This window comes from Leptonotus elevatus, chromosome 9 (genome assembly GCF_054856555.1).
Source record: "Leptonotus elevatus isolate MCC_2025b chromosome 9, RoL_Lele_1.0, whole genome shotgun sequence".
Lineage (NCBI taxonomy): Eukaryota > Metazoa > Chordata > Actinopteri > Syngnathiformes > Syngnathidae > Leptonotus > Leptonotus elevatus.
The window spans coordinates 23,298,400-23,316,716 of record NC_141247.1 but is presented as its reverse complement, the minus strand read 5'-3'; the positions used below and the strand labels follow the sequence as shown (position 1 = coordinate 23,316,716).

General features: G+C 39.6%; 1 protein-coding gene across 1 annotated transcript; it reads left to right on the top strand.

Annotated features, from left to right (window-relative positions):
- The first annotated feature begins 1,071 nt into the window (after positions 1 to 1,071).
- On the top strand, positions 1,072 to 16,221 carry LOC147168855 (uncharacterized). Its single transcript, XM_086085341.1, has 8 exons — positions 1,072 to 1,337; positions 1,468 to 1,625; positions 3,094 to 3,296; positions 3,914 to 4,001; positions 5,102 to 5,214; positions 6,066 to 6,206; positions 6,698 to 6,764; positions 15,942 to 16,221. Exons 1-8 carry the CDS (start codon positions 1,247 to 1,249, stop codon positions 15,978 to 15,980), a joined length of 900 nt encoding a protein of 299 aa, XP_085941467.1. The 5' UTR covers positions 1,072 to 1,246; the 3' UTR covers positions 15,981 to 16,221.
- Positions 16,222 to 18,317: the final 2,096 nt, after the last annotated feature.

The window sequence follows — 18,317 nt, the reverse complement described above, 5'->3', positions numbered from 1 at the left end:
CCGTTTATGCTAGACGCCCATCCAACCTCTCTCAATTGGCTGCATTTTGCAAGGAAAAGTGGCAAAAATCTCCCAAAATAGATGTGAAAGACTGATAAATTTACTAAAGAAAGTGTTTGGATGAAGTTCTCATTGCAAAAGAAGGTGCAATGTCCGATTAAGTGAGAGGTTCACAAAATTTTGCACTCATGAAATCTGAGTTTTTCTTAAGTCAACAACTTTTGCTCAATAATGAATAACAATATTATTATTATTATTGTTCAAGTCCATTATTTTCAATGTCAGCATTGTAGATTGAGGTGTGACATATATATATATCAACTTTTTTTTCTTTTTTGTGAGATGATGACATTAAACTTGCGAACAATGGGCTATATGCCACGGAGGGGGCGGGACTTCCGGATTTCACACATCAGCGCTGTTTGTAACGTGTGGGCCGGGTTCCAATGCGTGCGCTTCCGCCCTTGTGCCCCTCGGTTGCGCGTTCCCGTCGACGGGTGCGAGAGTGTGTGTCTCAGTTGCCCGACGCAGTTCAGAGAGCTGAGAAGGCCCTTCGCGCTCCCGCCGGCGGTTTCGGAGGTGCGGGGGTGGGGGTGCGAGTGTTGGAACGCGGCCAGCAATGGGCGCAAACGGCGCTGATTTGTGGAAGTCGAAAGTCCGTGGCATCTGCCCCGTACTGGATGACTTTTTCATTCTGGCTTTTGTCTCCCTCTGCTGGCGAGACATTGACGCCTTCACACAGCCACAGTACAGGAAGCATTTTTCACAATTGGAAGCACAATCCACTTCTCTCTAAGTTAAGCATAAGCTATTGTTTCCTTATTTAAGTGTTGTGTCTCATTAACATCAGACTCAAGATGTGTTATTACTTGCCAGCTGTATTTCCCTCAGGCGTGGACTTTAATGTTATGCCTTTAAAATGGAAATGTTTTGACTTGCTATAAACCCGGCATGCTCGACACGACATGCCCCAACTTTTTTTTTTTTTTTTTAATTTGCAGAACACCTTAGTTATTAGTCACTTCTCAAGTAAGTGCATAAAAAGAAAAAAAAAATAGTGGGCCTAAGCACATCCAGCAGCCTCGCCTCTGTTTAGTCAACAGCTCACTCAGATGCCCTCAATCGATATCCTCCAGTGCTCCTTTAAGACCCCTAAAGGAGAGGTCTGGTAGGTGTTGACTTCAACAGGGCGCTTCCAATCGAGGATCATGCAAAGGTGGCGACAGAGTTAAACCGAAGACGGGTCATGAGGAGGTTTTTCCGAGCACAGAAGGATGAAGACTATGGGCAGATCCAGTATCTGACAGCCAAGTGCACGCGTTTGGCTCGAGACAAAGGTAAGCAGACGCTTCATGTGCCTTCAAATGAGGTTTTAAGTAGACCGTCGTTTGCATGTGAATATGAGAACATGATTTATAATGCATTCATGCTGTGAAAGTGATTGAGCGTGGCTTCGCGTGGTCGCAGCTGTGTCAGACAGGGAAGTCCTGTTGTCCAGGGAAAGGGAGAAGAAGCGACAGAATGACTTCCAAGCGCTGGCTGCTCAACTTCTCCAGCTGGAGAAGAGCAACGTGGAGCTCAGGAGGACACAGGACCAGCTTATCGGCACCATCCACCAGCAGCAGGTGCAGACCGCTTCATTAAAATGAAATAGGCTAAATGTGTCATTGTAAAGTTATATACCACCCACCCCCTAGCGTAGGGATACTGTAATTTACCATGATTTACGTGTTGTCACTGAAAAATTGGACCAAGGTGCACCTTTTGTTGGTAGTTAATATTCTAAAGAACATCTGATAGTTTTAAGAATTTTAGTAGGACGCTGGCCAATATGGTTAGCTTTGAACACAGGCAGAAAAAAAAGAAAAACAACGCAGGGTTACTATTGTTTTCCCAATACAAAAAAAATTGTTTAGTGGAAATATATGCAATGAAACTAATATGAGACCCAGGACAGAGCCTTGTGGTACTCCACATGAAATATGCAGTTGTTGCAGCTCCTAACGTGTCACATTAGGGGTCACCACAGCGAGTCATGATATTTTCATTTTGTTTTATTTATTTATTTGTTTATTTATTGGCACAGATTTTATACACTGGATGCCCTTCCTGATTCTCAGGTCTTTTCTTGGGCTTGGGACTGGTCGGGGGGTAATGCAGTTTGAATGTGTACAATGCAAAATAGGTTGCTTAGGGCAGATCTCGTTACTCCAGTTGAAATGTACATAACAAATATAAAATAGGAGGAAAACTAATTTACCATTTAAAAAAATCTCGAATACAATGGCATGCAAAACATCTTCGTGTGTGTGTTTTTTGTTTTGTTTTTAACTTGAAATAGCCTTTGGATATTTTTGATCATTCTATTTACAGTAAGATAGTATATCAAATATGACATCAGTGCCTCACTCATTGTTGTGTTGTAGTACGTTTTCAACCGAGCAAAGTATGTAGCGCACAGAACGTAGTTCTCACAAGACTCACATTGTAGTAAGGTGAGGGTTAGAAAGTGAACCCGAGAGAAATTCTCTTCACACTACTCATATTTTGTTACCTGTATTGACCATATGTTTCAAATTTCCCCATTGTGGGATCTAATCTAATAACAGTAACAAAGCACCTTAGCTTGCTATTAGTTCACTCGATTGACTGTGCCATGAAGTATTATTAACCGTGTGTAAATAAATACAGATGTGTGGCAGTAAACTTTTTTTTTTTTTTTGCATACTTTTGACACACATTGAAAATGAATCGATTTTAGTTAGTGCATTATGTATTTAGGCCTTTAAAAAAATAATAATTCTGTATTGGAAACGAGCTGTTTTGTGAAACCCCATTTCCAGCTTGGCCCTTAACCACCAGGTGTTCTTATAAACATTTAAATTTGACAGGAATTTGGGCTGGCACAACCGACTGACTAATGCATCAGGTATAGGCATGCCTTGAACTCCTTGACCCTGAGGCGTTTTCTTGACAAAATCATTTTGACGTACAGGATCTCGACTCTAGCGCGTGTATCCACTTTATCGCCTCTATCTATTTTATTATCTATGATCAATCCACCCATCTATTTCCCTCTCGTCACGTATGTAGGAGTTGGTGGAATTGCTACAGCAGCGTGTGACGGTCCTGGCGCGGGATAGCGATCGCGATGCCGAGCTGCTGCGTCAAGTGTGCACGGAGCTGCAGTGCCTCCAGAACTCCGAGTTGCAGCTGCAGAGCCTGGTGGAGGAGCTGCACGCCGGGGCCAACTGCAGTGACACACTGGATGAGGGCCTCCAAGCAGAGCTGCAAATGTAAAATTATTAACTCATTCCCTGCCACTGACGGCTATAGACGTCAAAAATTCATTTGAACTATTTCTATTAGTTTCACATTTTTTTCTCCACTTTTGTTAACAAGAGTATGAAAACATAAAACATAAAAATATTGTACATTTAGAACAGATGTAAAATTTGTGATTAATCGTGAGTTAACTATTGAAGTCATGCAATTAATTACAATTTAAAAAAATAATTGTCTGACATCCCTAATTTTTAATATTCTTTTCTTTTTTTTTTAATTAGGGGCATCAGGCGATTAACATTTTTAATTGTAATTAATCACATGACAACTAGTTAACTCAAGATTAATCACAAATTTTATATCTGTTCTAAATGTACAATAAAACATTTGTTCTAGGTTTTCTTACTCTTGTTAACAAAAGTTGAAAAAAACCCTAATAGAAATAGTTCAAATGAATTTTTGACGTCTATAGCCGTCAATGGCAGTGAATGAGTTAATGTGGTTGTAGTTTTCTGCACTGCTGTTTCCAACATTTTGCCTCTATTGTGGTGACCTTAATATTAGTAACAGATCAAATCAAATAATGTGAATATGCACTGATATGTTCCTCATGTCTTGTGGCCAACAGTAAGACGGCAGAGTTGGAGCAGCTTCGTGATGCCAACAAGATGCTGGCAACGGAGCTGATGGATTCACGTTTTACACATGAGGAACAGGTGAGGAATAATAACTGCAATACTGTAATAATAAATGAAAAAATCAGAATTTTCTCTTTAACCAATAATATATGGGCCTAAAAATGTGCATTATTTTCTTTGTGAAGGCAAGATTCGGCGATTTATTTCCATCATGTAAATAAAACTATCATTATATAAACAAACAAAAAAACATGTCATGTACTATATACAGCACATTCATTTATCCTATAGGATGAGAAAAAAATTGGAATACCGTAATACATATAAGTAAATGGATACTTGATTCATTGAGGCGTTTTCAGCAATAAAAAGTTCGTATTTTGACCAGAATGGATTTGATAACGACATTATTTTTTTGTAGGCCATTAATACCTTTAAAAACTAAAGTTTCCACTTGCTGTCCACTGATGATGACATCACCTGTGCTGAGGAAGTAGGTAATGACCAATCATGGCTCACCTGTTTTCTGGCTTTGGTCAGCAAACTGAGCCATGATTGGTTGTTACCTACCTCCTCAGCACAGGTGATGTCATGTTCCGTCGACAGCAAGTTTAAAAAATATATATTTTTAAAGGTATTAAAACTACACGAAAATTCATGAAGTTACCAAATTGATTGACTTTTTACCGCTGAAATTGGCTCAATGAGTCAAGCTTCCCTTAAGTAACCTTCACATACTATGCAATACTCTGCATTGCCTCTATTGTCCAGCAGGTGTCAGGTTTGTACAAGCCTGCAATGGAAGTTTAAAAAGTGCAAGTGTTATTTATTTGTCTTTGTCAAGCGTGAAGCCAAGTTCATCCAGGAATGATAAAACGCTACATTAGCAATCGGGGAAAATCATATGAAACATTCCTACCTGTCAAGATTTTCTTCTTTCTTTTTATTTTTTTTATTTACACTTGACCTGGACAACTCCAAACTCCAGTCAATCAAACCACAAACCGTCCAAAATCCACAATTACCCTTCATTGCGCATAAGCCAAGTGGCGTACATAACACACAAAAAAAGCCCAATGAGAACATGAACCTGTATTAAAGAGCTGCTTTAGTTGTTGTTGACTACTTCCTGGTTATTAGTGCAGCTATTAATAATAATGAATGATGCTGTTTCTGAGGTGAGAGCTCTGCGATGGGAGAATGACAGCCGTGCAAGGAAGCTCCAGCAAACGCTGGAGCAGTTTGAGTGGCTGTGTCAGCAACAGCGCTACTGGATGGCGCGCGTCAAAAGGTGGGACGCTGCCTGAACACGCCGAGGTCAAATGTTCACAGTTTAGACACGTTTCATGTGGAAAGCGAAAGGGGGAGGTGAACAATATTGTTCAAATGTCATTTTGGATTCAAGTCAACCAGAAAATAGGTTTGATGTTAAATTTAGACAGAAGCTTTTTAGATGAATGCATAATCTTGCTTGAATTAGCAAATATTGCCCCATTTTTTAACAAAACAGACTTGCTCAAATGTAAGTACTTTCAGTGTTTTGGTGGAGAAAAAGGCTAGTTTTTTTTTAAGTGAATGGGTGAAACTATAATATTAACTCATTCACTGCCATTGACAGCTATAGATGTTAAAAAAATTCATTTGAACTATTTCTATTAGTTTAGCATTTTTTCCCACTTTTGTTAACAAGAGTATGAAAACCTAGAAAAAAATTATTGTATATTTAGAACAGATATATAAATAGTGTGATTAATGGTGAGTTAACTAGTGAAATCATGCGATTAATTACGAAAAAAATGACGCGCCTAATTCTTAATAATGTTTTCTTAAAAAAAAAAAAAAAAAAAAGATTATTAAAAATTAGGGCCATCAGGCGATTACATTGTTTACTCATAATTAATCGCATGACTTCACTAGTTAACTTTTGATTAATCACAAATTTTATATCTGTTCTAAATGTACAATAATTTTTTTTCGAGGTTTTCATACTCTTGTTAACAAAAGTGGGAATTTTTTTTAAAACTAATAGAAATAGTTCAAATGAATTTTTGACGTCTATAGCCGTCAATGGCAGTGAATTAGTTAACAATAAATAATATGCAGACGACTAACATTTGTCTGAATGCATTATTATTTTTTCAGCTTTAAAGACAGTTTTTTGGAGGAGAAAGAAGGTCTACGTCAGCAAGTCCACACACTAGAAAAGGTGAAACAACGGAATCCGTGTGATGTGCTCCAAAAGATGCAAAACTGCCCCCTACAGGGCCACGATTGCTGGAACAGGTGAGCAGGAACGTGCAATCCACTCTTACTTGCCCTATTTGAATTGTAATTAGTGTTGTTCCGATATTGGTATTGGGAGAGGCCCCGATACTGCATTAAAACAGCCGTATCGGCAAGTACTAACATGCTGATACCATCATTTCCGACGCTAATATAGGACTTTGGATGCAGCATCTTGTATCTTGCTTGTGCACGATATTCACTGATGTGTGACGTGTTCATTGCATGCCGAGCCGAGATATCCTATTGGCCCTTGAATCCTCTGAACCAATGGCAGGGCAGCTTTTTCATGTTGGAAAAAAAAAACACTAGGTATCGGTACGGTATCAGCTGATACTGCAAAATTGTGTATCGGGGAAAAAAAAAAACAGTATCGGAAGAACACTAATGGTAATCATTCGAACATGACGGCAGACCATCACATCATCTTGAGTTATTAAAGTGGTACAAATATAATATCTGAAATTGAATACAATTCCTTATGTCCTCAGAAACAGTCCATCCTCATGGGACACTGATGAAGAGGCGAAGATAACGTATGAGGAGTGTCATGAGAAGGTACCTGCCGCTTTCTTGACCACCAGTTACTGTATGCAAAAATAGAACGGATGAACCTTGAATGTTTTCAATGAGTACTTCGGCTTCCGCATACAAACGCGCATCTCATGTTCATTGAAGACTAAATCGCATTTGTGTGTGAATATATAATTTTTTGGTGTCTATGTGCCCTGCGATTGGCTAAGGAGAAGTCCGGGGCTACCGATGAATTGTTGTGGTTGTTCTTGTTAGTTTTGAGCAAGTCTGCCGTTAATTACTTGATTTATAATAAGAGCAGGAAAAAGGCTTCCAAAGTGAAGGCCATTCAAGGAGTTCATGATGACAACATGCAACGCATGAATACATATCACATGTATTTATTTACAAAGGGAAATGTTGAAATTAGAAAAACATGACCATCAACCAGTGTCACAAATGATAGTAGGCTCGGTTCAAGTCTTTGAGAAGCCTTTTGATGATCATGAAAGGGCTTTTACTTCCTAAATCAACCAAGGCTGTTGTTAACGCATGATTAAACAAAGCGTATAAAAGCATGGAAGACCAAAAGAGAGAAATGTTGGACTTAATAGTAGTTTTTCTATTCTTTGAAAAGTAAGATTGAAGACCAGTAGCAAAAAAATTAATAAAAAATACAACCGAGCTGTTTTTACCCGAATGAATGATGATTGTCTTTTGGAAAATGTTTAACAATCATAAAATGACTTTTACTTGGAAAATCCAACAAGCCTGTCTTTTAGATTTTTACTTTCTTTTTTCCAAAAAGCATATAAAAACATGGTGGAATTTTTTTTTGAAGTATTTAGCCGGTCTATTCTTGGACAATTAACACTAAAAACTAGAAACAAACCCCAAAACTGAGCTGCATTTACTCCAATGGAAGATAATTGTCTCTTGGAAGACTTTTGCGATCATAAAATGACTTTTACTTGGAAAATCCAAACACGCCTGTCGTTTAGACACGGGGAAAAAACATTTAAAAACATGGTGGAAGACCCAAAGAGAAAAATGTTCCAGAATATAAAAGAATAAGTCTTCAAAGACAACAGCCCGGTGGAGAATGTCTGGGTTTTGGTTGCGGGAATGAAATAGAAGACTTAAAAAAACAGCGCTAATATTCCGAGGCGGAGTGTTTCCTAACCTAAAAGTGTACTTTGCGGCCACTGGAATCTCTTCACAGCTTTTATGCTAATCAATGTTTAGCATATGGCTAGCGGTGGTGGGCTGGGGGAGTAACAAAGTACTGTATTTAACTTGAGTATTTAATTAAATTTTTGGACAACTTTTTACTCCCCCCTTCAATTAAAAACAGATATCCATGGTCCCAATGACGTATTCATATGTTTTTTTAATGTTTTTTTTTTTATGCTAGAGCATACAGAAGGCTTTGATGCAGCCTCAGAACTGAAGAGAATGCTTGAAGCAATGGTAGTTATTACAAAAACAGCCCGCAGGTGGCAGCAGAGTATACGAAATCAACCAGGGCAATATTGCAAAGAATTATTTTCCCCACTGTTTTAAACAGATTGGTGAATAATGACGAAACGTAGCTATATTCTGATGCTAATTGCTGAAAAAAGAAAACAGATGCAAATATACTTTTGTTTTTATAGCAATAGTACACAATATTCCGTGGGCCTTGCAAAATCGGTCAAAATCCAGTAAAACAGCCGGGAGCGAAGGGGGTTGCTTCAGTGAAAATGGCTGCGAGTGAATGAGTTATGTACATTTCAGAGTCTGTACTGTCTGAAGGGGGTAAAAAAAAAGAAAAGGATGTGCTGTTTTGTACAGTTGGCATCTACAGCGATGCAGGTGGTTGGAGGCCGTCCTGTCTTGTGAGGCTAACGCTTTTGGCAGCCGGCGTCGATTTGTACCGTAAATCTTTCAAAACTAAAGTCAAAGAGGGAGCGGTTTACTAAACACCCCCCCCCCCCCCCCTGCTTATCTATGGCCTCGTGTACTGTTGAACATCATCATTGCGGTTTTTCGAGGTCCAGCAGGTTGACAATATGGGGGGAACGAGTCCATCCGTTGCTCCATTGAAAACTGCCGGCACTGCCAGACAACTCAGACGTGTTTCTATTTTGTCTGACGGCTGCGTATATTCATCAAGAAACAACTGTCTGAAGTCCAAACTGTCTGAAGTCCAAACTGTCTGAAGTCCAGACTGTCTTCAGCATTGAGGAGACGCCCATATGACGCAAACAGGCGCTATTTGATGATTTCATTGTAATGCCAGTGTTGGGAAGTAACCTCTGGCATGAACCGAGGACCTCCGATACTGTAAAATTGTTTTCAGCATTACAGGGAGGTTGGCAAAAGTACTTAAACTCTCTCCGAAGCAGCCGGTGAATGTAGTTCCAGACGGGAACTTCTACAGCTCCCCAGGTAGACTTTCTCTGGCGTTGCTCAACCGCCTTCTCTAGGAGTTCGGTTTTTACATCACGGGTGATAAAAGCAGCCCGACACTGAAATAGAAAAGAGGACATTTATAGTGACTTGAATTTTTTTTATATCGTTGAAAAAAATTGTACGAAGTGCTTATCTGTTTTCTACGATGGCGTATTAGGGCCACATATAAATATATATTTTTAGAGGGCGGGGGCAAAATAAAGAATAATCCTTCCTTTTCATTTTATAAACAGTGTCCCATTAACCACCAACGAATCGTCACATTGGACTATAGCTACGCTGCTTGTATTTCTCGTAAGATTTTTTTCTCGCAAATCTGCCACACTATTAAGTCGCAAATTTGCCACTTTATAAAGTGGCAAATTTGTACGTTTTTTCTCTCGGAATATTGCCCCCACCCTCTAAAAAAGATATTTATACGTGGCCCTAATCCGTCGTAGTTTTCAAATGTAGGGAGTAAAGATGAAAAGTCATCCAGAAAACATACTCACGTACAGATACCTGAAAAATCTACTTTAGCACAGTAATAAAGTATTTGTACTTGGTTACATCTCAATACTGACCCCCCCCCCCCCCCCCCTCCACTGTTGAGATGAAATATACCTCCATTAGTGGTAAATACAAATTGACAGCAGTGATAAATGTGCATTTGATCAGCGACAAACACGTTAGTCAGAAGCTAAAGACGCCCGAGCCAAACGCTAATAGAACGCATCTGTGTTATATCATCGTGTCTGGAAATAAACATTCTCTTATTGTTGTAGCGAACACACACAGCACACAACTATGAACTGGAACATTAGCACCGACGCTAATGCTAACACACGAACTGCGAAAGCAGGTGATCCGAGGTCACCGTCGTGTCAGACTTATTATTACAAGCCAAGACAACATGATTTTTGAAAGTGTTATCTTAAGGTCACATTACGACACCACGTTCCTTTAAAGGTCGGTACGTAAATAAAGACGAGAAGTCTAGGAGGACTTTTGATTATTTTCTTTTTTCGGGACCATCATTCAACTACAAAAGGGCTTTTCGGAGACGTCTGGAACGCGACGACGCGCAATTCTCGGGGGTGAAGTTGAAATTGAAAACACGGAGATATTCATCTGAGGACGGCTGTCAGTTCCCCTGCGGATTTGTTGTTCAGCCGGAGCCCTGGAGTCCAATCGGGTCTTTTTAGTTTACGCCGCGTGTGGGGCGACTTTGGACCGAAACTCTTGAATGCAGCACAAAAACTCCGAGGAGGCATTCTCACCCTCTGACAGCAACAGAAAAAAATGAGTTTGTCATCTTTTTTTGACAGTTTTTGTTAAGCTAATGTCGAAATGTCTAAATAAGAAGACGTTTGATAGACACCCTAACGCCGATGACTGCTCGTCGTAAGGCTTTGATTTTCAGGCACTGGAGCCACATCAGCTCGTGGCGCGAATCCCAAACCATCTTTCCAAGGCAGCAGAGATGACTAATAACAAGCACAGGCTGCTGATTTGCCAGTAGCCTCCGCGCTCCAATCCCCCGCACCTCTTACGCTGGCTCTGCTGTGCTTTTTGCTCAGGATAATTATTTAGATTGAGTGCAGATGATATATTTTTTTTTCAGATAGAGAGAAAGGCAATCTTGCTGGAGGAACGGGGACCGCTGGAGGGAAAACGTTAGCATGTAAGAAAATTCCAGCTTCTTGCAGACATGATTCCGAGACCATTAAGAGAAGCTCGTCGGAAGAGCAACACAATCTGCTCTAGAAGGATTTTTGATCTCTAATTGGAAATCAATCAATGACTTAGGGGCCGACAAGGGGTGCACTCTGGCCCCCAAATGGCCTCCACACCAAACACAAAAACATATAAATACGTTTTTTTAAATACTTTGTCCTGCACTCCCCAAAAACGTTTTTTAAATGTTTTTTTTTTATGCTAGAGCAAACAGGTTTTGATGAAGCTTCTGACCTGAAGAGGTCGCTTAAAGCAATGTCAGTTATTACAAAAAGCGGCCAGCAGGTGGGAGCAGAGTATAAGAGATCAGTCAGGGCCATGTTGCAAACAGGCGCTTTTTCCCAGAGTTTTAAACAGGTTTGTGAATAATGATGAAACTTAGCTATATTCTAATGCTATTTGTTGCAAAACAGATACAAATATACTTCTTATTTTTTCCTGATGAAAGAAGAGACTCTAATCTTTCTTTTGGTAGGTTCCATGTTTTTATAGCAATAGAACACAATATTCTGTGGGCCTTGCAAAATAAGTCAAAATCCAGTAAAACAGCTGGGAGCGAAGGGGGTTGCTTTAGTGAAAATGGCTGGGAGTGAATTAGTTAAATGACATTCTGAAATTGAAAGTGAAAGTGAAAGTGGCCCCTGAATTCAAATGAGTTTGACATGCACGGCTTAGAGGATTGTTTAAGGTAAATGTGTTGAGAGCTTTTCGATACTAGCGCAATTTCAAACCAACATCGAGCTCATATTTCTAATAGTCATCGCGAGGCAGCATGATAATAGCCCCACCGAGCCCCCCGCCTGTGACATATTGATGACTGTAGGGGACGTTCATGCTCATGTTTCCCCCCCACAACTTACACGCCTTCCAGCGTCTGTCCGCAGCTTCGAGCGCAGAAACGGGGAAATTGACTTTGACACAAATACTGTCTCGCATACAGGTGCTTACAAGCCAAACAGTTGTAGCCCCGCTTTTTGCGCTCAACCTCGACCCGATTGTGAACTCGTGAGCGCGATTTACGCTCGCTCCATCATTTGGACTTTATGAAGTTTTCACCACTTTAAAGTCGTCGCTGACATCCCTGCTGACATTCGTAAATCTCAGAGATGATTACTGAACGGAGTGTGTAAGTAATTACCTCTGGGTTGGGGATTCGTTTTCTTGGTGTTTTATTGGTTTCTTTGGTTTTATGTTTGTCTGACAGGGTGGAAATTTTTGCTTGATAAGACTGTCTCTTCGATTTTCCAGAAGCTTGATGCTGCTACACATGTGAGGCTGACAAGGGCTGAGCGGGCGGATTGAGTTACCGTATTTTCACGACTATAAGGCGCACTTAAATTTTCTCAAAAATCGACGGTGCGCCTAATAGTGAGGCGTACGGTGGCCCTGAAGTGCAAAACGCAAAAACAAAAAAAGTGAACACGACTGCAAACCAAAAAACACAAACTAAATAAAAAACAAAAAACAGCAATTTAAAAAAAAATCACAAAAACAAAAGTAATCGCAAACACAAAAATGGAATCGCAAACACAAAAACAAAACAAAAACACAAACACAAAATACAAAACAAATCAACAAAACATAATCGCAAACAAATCAAAAAACACCAACACAAAATATGAAACAAAAAACAAAAGTAATCGCAAACACAAAACCCCGAAACACGTTAACAAATGATGAAACACAACAACATTTTGGAAGTGGTGCTTACGTGGGGGATCCAAGGAATGTGATTGGACGAAAGTACCGCCTACTAACAGCACAGCTAAGCACAGTTTACATGTGCTTAAAATATTTAGAAATAATAGATATTACAGTTTTATAGTAGCGTTAGCCGTTTAATTTTGTGAGATAGTTAGAGAGAAAATGAACATGGCAGATTTATTAGAAATCATAAGATGGTAAAGCTTTTATAGGGTGGCTGGACAGTGTAGTAGTAAACCGTTCATTTTGCGAGTGGGTTCGAGCCTTGCTTTTGGCAACAAAATGTTCTCTTTTTATTTACCTTGCCTGCAAATTTTAAAACAACTCTTAGTTTCACAAATAATTTGTATTATTATTAAAATAAAATAAATCATATTAAGTGCCAGAAAGGATTTTGCCCAAAACGAGGCTCGAACCCACTCTCCGCAAAATGTACATTGATCGAAGTGCCGTATGCCTTACCACTACACTGAACTTCCGTGCTTCCACCTTTTTGTGTTTGTGGTTTTGCAAAAAAAATTTTTTTTTTTTTGTGTGATTTTGTATTGTTTTTGTTTGTGTGATGTATTTATTTTTTGTTTGTTGATTTGTAATTTTTTTCATTCTGTTTTGGTTTTGTATTGGCTGTTGTGTTTCATTTGTGTTTTTGTGCTTTTTATTTGGTTTGCATATTTGTGATTTTTTTTTGTTTAAACTTTTTTTATTTTATTTTTTTATTTGCTGTAGTGCTTCATTTGTGTTTTTTTGCTTTGTGATTTTTTTTGTTTGTATTTGTTGTTTTTTTGCTTTTTTTAAGTTTATTTTTTGTTTGTCATTTGTGTTTTTTTTTAGTATGTTGTTTGTATTTGTTTTGCTTTTTATTCGCTGTTTTTCATGCTTTTGTATTTGTTTTTGATTTGTGCTTTTTCATTTGTGTTTTTGTGCTTTTTATTAGGTTTGTGCTTTTTTTTAGTTTATTTTTTTGTATTTGTTTTTGTTGTTGTTGTGTTTCATTTGAGTTTTTGTGCTTTTTATTTGGTTTGCAGTTGTATTCACCGTTTTGTTTTGTGTGTAAACCAAGGACCAAAGTGTGACCGACAGAGAGGACTTCCCGCACACATTGCTTATATACAAGAAACCTTACCTTAAGCCTACCTTAGAATGAAGAGTCACTTCCCAGGCGGGGAAGCGAACCCGCGCCAATTTGCATCGTGGGCAAGGGACGGTACCACTCCGCCACCCGGAGCCCGGAAGAGTCAGCTTGTTGGTGGCGTGTGCTCCAGCCCCTCCTCTCCCCTGCCCCACCACCCCACGTGTTCGCTCTGCCAATCGTGATTTGTTGTGTTCAAACTTATGCCATGTCGCTAAAGCATGCATGTTCAGTGAGCATGTGTCCTCTTTTTATTTTTTTACTTGTTTTAGCTTAACGAGACACTTACAAGTTAATTGTTTGATTGACAGCACACTCCAAAACAGAGCGGTCTGAGTGAGGGAGATGGACAATACCAAATGCAAAGGGGTGTCCAGGCTAAACTACTACACACAGTAGTGTATTTGTTTCCATTTTTTCCTTTCTTTTTTTAAATGCTTTATTGAACAACGTGCACTTACAGCAACATAAATCGCAAAAGTCACTTTGAAGTAGTGGAAGTCGACACCACATACTCAAGACACCATATTGTTTTTTCCCCACGCATCACCTTTCCTTCCTGATCTCCGTGACTCAAATGCGCACATCTCTCTGCTGCTGTGAAAAATAAAGTGCGGCAAAGGCCGAATTTGTTGGCTGCATGACGTCACTCCCAGCGCGACTCCACAGCACGCACGGATGTATGACTGATTTACAAATGAATGGATTGTCGGTCAATGAGTTACCGACAAGCAGTAATGACAATCCATTCATATTCAAGTCGTGCGTCACGCCATGAGTGACGTCATGCAGCGGATAAATTCGACCTTCGGAGGATCCAGCCTTGTGAATTTGGACACAAGCTACAAGCTATGACTGATTTGTGGATTAGAATTTATCAAAAGCAACGTGAGTACATTGTTATATATTAAGTACAACTGAACTCACTGTTTACATTGTTACTTCAACCAAACTAATTTTTGTTCCGTTCCGTCCGCCTTTTTAAAAACACGCGCTAGCACTAGCATATGTTTTAGCATAATAGCATGCTACCATATGTTTTGAGCTAGAGTATGTTTAACCGTGCGTGCGCTCAATAGTGCGGTGCGCCTTATGGTTGTGAAAATACGGTAGTTTTACATTAATTGTCAACGGGGAATGACAATACAGGCCTCTTGTTTTGAAAAACTTGTTAGTTGGGTCACTTGTAAGTAGGGATGTTCGATACCACTTTTTTTTTAAGGACGATACTCAAATCTTCAGCACTCACCGATACCGATACCAAGTGCAGATACCATTAGTAGTTGATACATAACATTTCCACACAAAAAACGATAACATAATAATAATAAAAAAGACATAATATATATATGACAACTATAGCTAATTTCCTTAAAATTAAATTTAATTAATGGCAACTATACATTTTTTTGTTTGCCCATAAAAGTCATTTTGCATAGAGCACACAACTAAATGAATGTCAAAAAATACATAAATAAGATGAAACAAACAATCCAGTGGCCAGAAAAAAAATTCCCAATCAAAATATGTGGTTGTACAACTTCTTTTTAAAGAATACAGTGAAGTGCAAAGAATTCAATTCAGTACAATAGGGCTTCAAGTAATGCAGTAATATCTACTATGGTAAAAATTCCTCAAGCTGTTTAGTGTGTGATGTTTAATTATATCTTGTTTTGAAATCCATGCTTTTAATTTGAAAGGCTGCTCTGTATAGGAATTAGTATACATAAAACCCAAACGGAAACGAAAAAGCCACATTACAAATATAATCGCAAATAGTAGGAGCTTTCTGTTGTGGTTTTTAAACTGACTTTAGTTACTGGAAAGTGGAGAAGTTGTTACAAACCAGAACTTTTCCTGCTATAAAATTCATCTAAGCCTTTTGGAAACATGCATCGAACAGTGAGTCAAGATTGTAAAATGCACTATTTTCCTAACCGGGTCACACACCGGACTTTCTTCGTCTGCCTCACGTCGGTTATTTATCGAAATGTTGCACGTGAAGCAAAATATGTTTTGCTGGAATCCTAAATGAGGAAGCTGTTTGCTTTTATGAGAACGTAAATCTGCGAGCAGAGGCCGCGTCGGCACGTCTTCTCAGCGCCTATTGGCACATATCTGACACACGCATGTTTCTTATTCCGAGTTCCCGTCACGCGCATATTTTCTGTTTATTGTTTTTGATCATCCTCACTCACAGTTTATTATTTTTCCCTCAGGCGGGAAGTCCTATCAACAGATACCAAAAACCTCCTTGAAGATTAAAAAGTCTGCAGCCGGGACGCTTCTTCTTTTGCAAACCACAGCGTGGATTATGGCGGAGGCAAGCACAAGTGCTGCAATTTGGAGCTCAACCACAATTTTGCGATAAAAGTAGCCTCAAAACTGTCATATTATATCATCATCAAATCAGCAACAAGTGTGTTTTGCTTAGTTTTTTTCTTCAGCCAAATAGAACCAAAAATGAAACCGACTGACACAATAAAGTGTCTGAACACAGTAGTTGTGCTTGATTTTATTTTTAAAATCTAGTGGTTAACTTCTTTCTACAAGGGTACAACCATAAAGTTTTAATGGGGGGGGGGTCTTTCTTTGCCAAGAATAATTTGATTTCATAAGTTTCTGGAATAGTCACAGAGGTGGCAAATCCAGGTTTTGAAAGTAAAAACCCTGCCATAGTTTGACTTTAGCCCCAGGTGCTAGCTGGCTAGCATGGTGCTCGTTAGCCTGCTAGGGAGCTAGCTAGCTAGCTAGCAAGCATCAATGGCTAAAACCAAACTGGGGCAGGGTTTTCACTTTCTGGACCTGGATTTGCCACCTCCTATTATTATATTTCACAGCTACAACCTGTTTAACTACAGACTGTATTCCTGTTTTTCTTAATGAACAAATAACACAAATGTATGAAGCTCACACATGCCCATCACATGTGTCCCAAGTTTCTTCACATGGGTCACGTTCCTGTAATCTTCCACTCTTCCAACCTTGTAATCATCTCCCCTGACAAGAGCAGGAAGGCACCTGAGAATGTTGTTGAGTCAGTAAATCCATGCCGGGTAGCAGCAGCTGGTGGACAGAAGAGGAAATAAACAAATGGTTGCGATCCTTTAAAAGAGCCTCTAATGACCCCCCCCCCCCCCCCCCCCCCTGCTGAGAATCTGTTACAACTTAAACTGATGATGCCATCGGTTGAATTATTGCTTCGACGTTGACTTTTAAGATGTTCTGCCATCTTGGCTTGACATTGAAAGTGTTTCTATCCCAATGCACAAATGTGTGCCATAAAGCAGTGATTCCAAACAGTCGCAGGAAATGTGAGCTTAGTTTGTTAGGAAACTAACACTGAACAAATATCTTCGTTTATCTTCAATATATGTGCCAGTAGTGATTTACACCAGGAGACAGACTACAACAAACTTGTATCCACCTGTTGCTACTCATACAACATAAGATAAGCATCTCAGCTTTGTGTACATTTAATCATGCCCAGATTTCACACTGAGCAAGTCACTTTGTAAGTAAATTGGGACAAGAATATCATTTTTTTTGTTTGGTGGTATGACAGGAAATTTTCATCCCACCCTTTGCATGCTTATCCAATAATGCACTTATCTCCAGTACTTGCCCATCTAGCTAACTACCTACTTTCCTAATTTGTTACCTATCTGGCTACCTATCTTCCTTCTTATTTACCTTCCTACCTAAGAAGCTCACCACAGGTGCATTTCTTCCCATCGAGACACAGTACAGTATACCTACCATCTAGCTAGCTTCCTTTCTACCTCCTTAGCTATCTATCAAACCAGCAACCTAGCTAAATAGATATAGTTAGTGATATCCCTACCTACCTATTTACCGATCTACGTTATTGCTTTCCACCTCTCTAGCTAGGTAGCAAGCTGGGTTTGTTGCTAGCTAGCTAGCTACCTACTTACCCATCAAGGCTACCTAACTACTCATCAAGATGCCAACCTGCTTATCTACTGTATATTAGTTTCCTACCTACCTATTAAAATAGCTACATACATACATACTTAGCCTTTTTAGCTATCAACCTACATATCTAGCTAGTGATGTACCATATGGCTTTTTGCCTACCCATTGAACTAGCAAGCTACCTACCTACCTATTTAACTTCCAAACGAACGACATACCTATCAAGCTAGCAATCTCCATGCCGCACCTGCATGCCTGTCGAGCGACCTACCTAACTCTCAACCAACAAGTCAACCAGCTACCTAGCAATCAATGATATGTCTGGATATGCCCCCGTTTTCTGCCCTCCAAGTAAGTACAAATCAACTTGACTCATTTGCATGTGCATTTGTAAATCAACTTTAAAGCATCATCCATGTTATTCCAAAGCATGTGCGGGTCTCTCGCCACCGCCGCTTCCTCCAAACCAAACATGTTGTCCAGATGGCAGCAGTCAGTCCGTGTTGGTCATGTGCGATCCAGATGACAGACAGATGGATGGACGGACGGATGAACACGCGGTGAACAACGAGCCAAAAACAACTCGCAGGTGATGCAAATATTTTGGCTCTAAAAACAACTTCCATGTCACAATGGTACACTTGGGATGAGCACGTCCA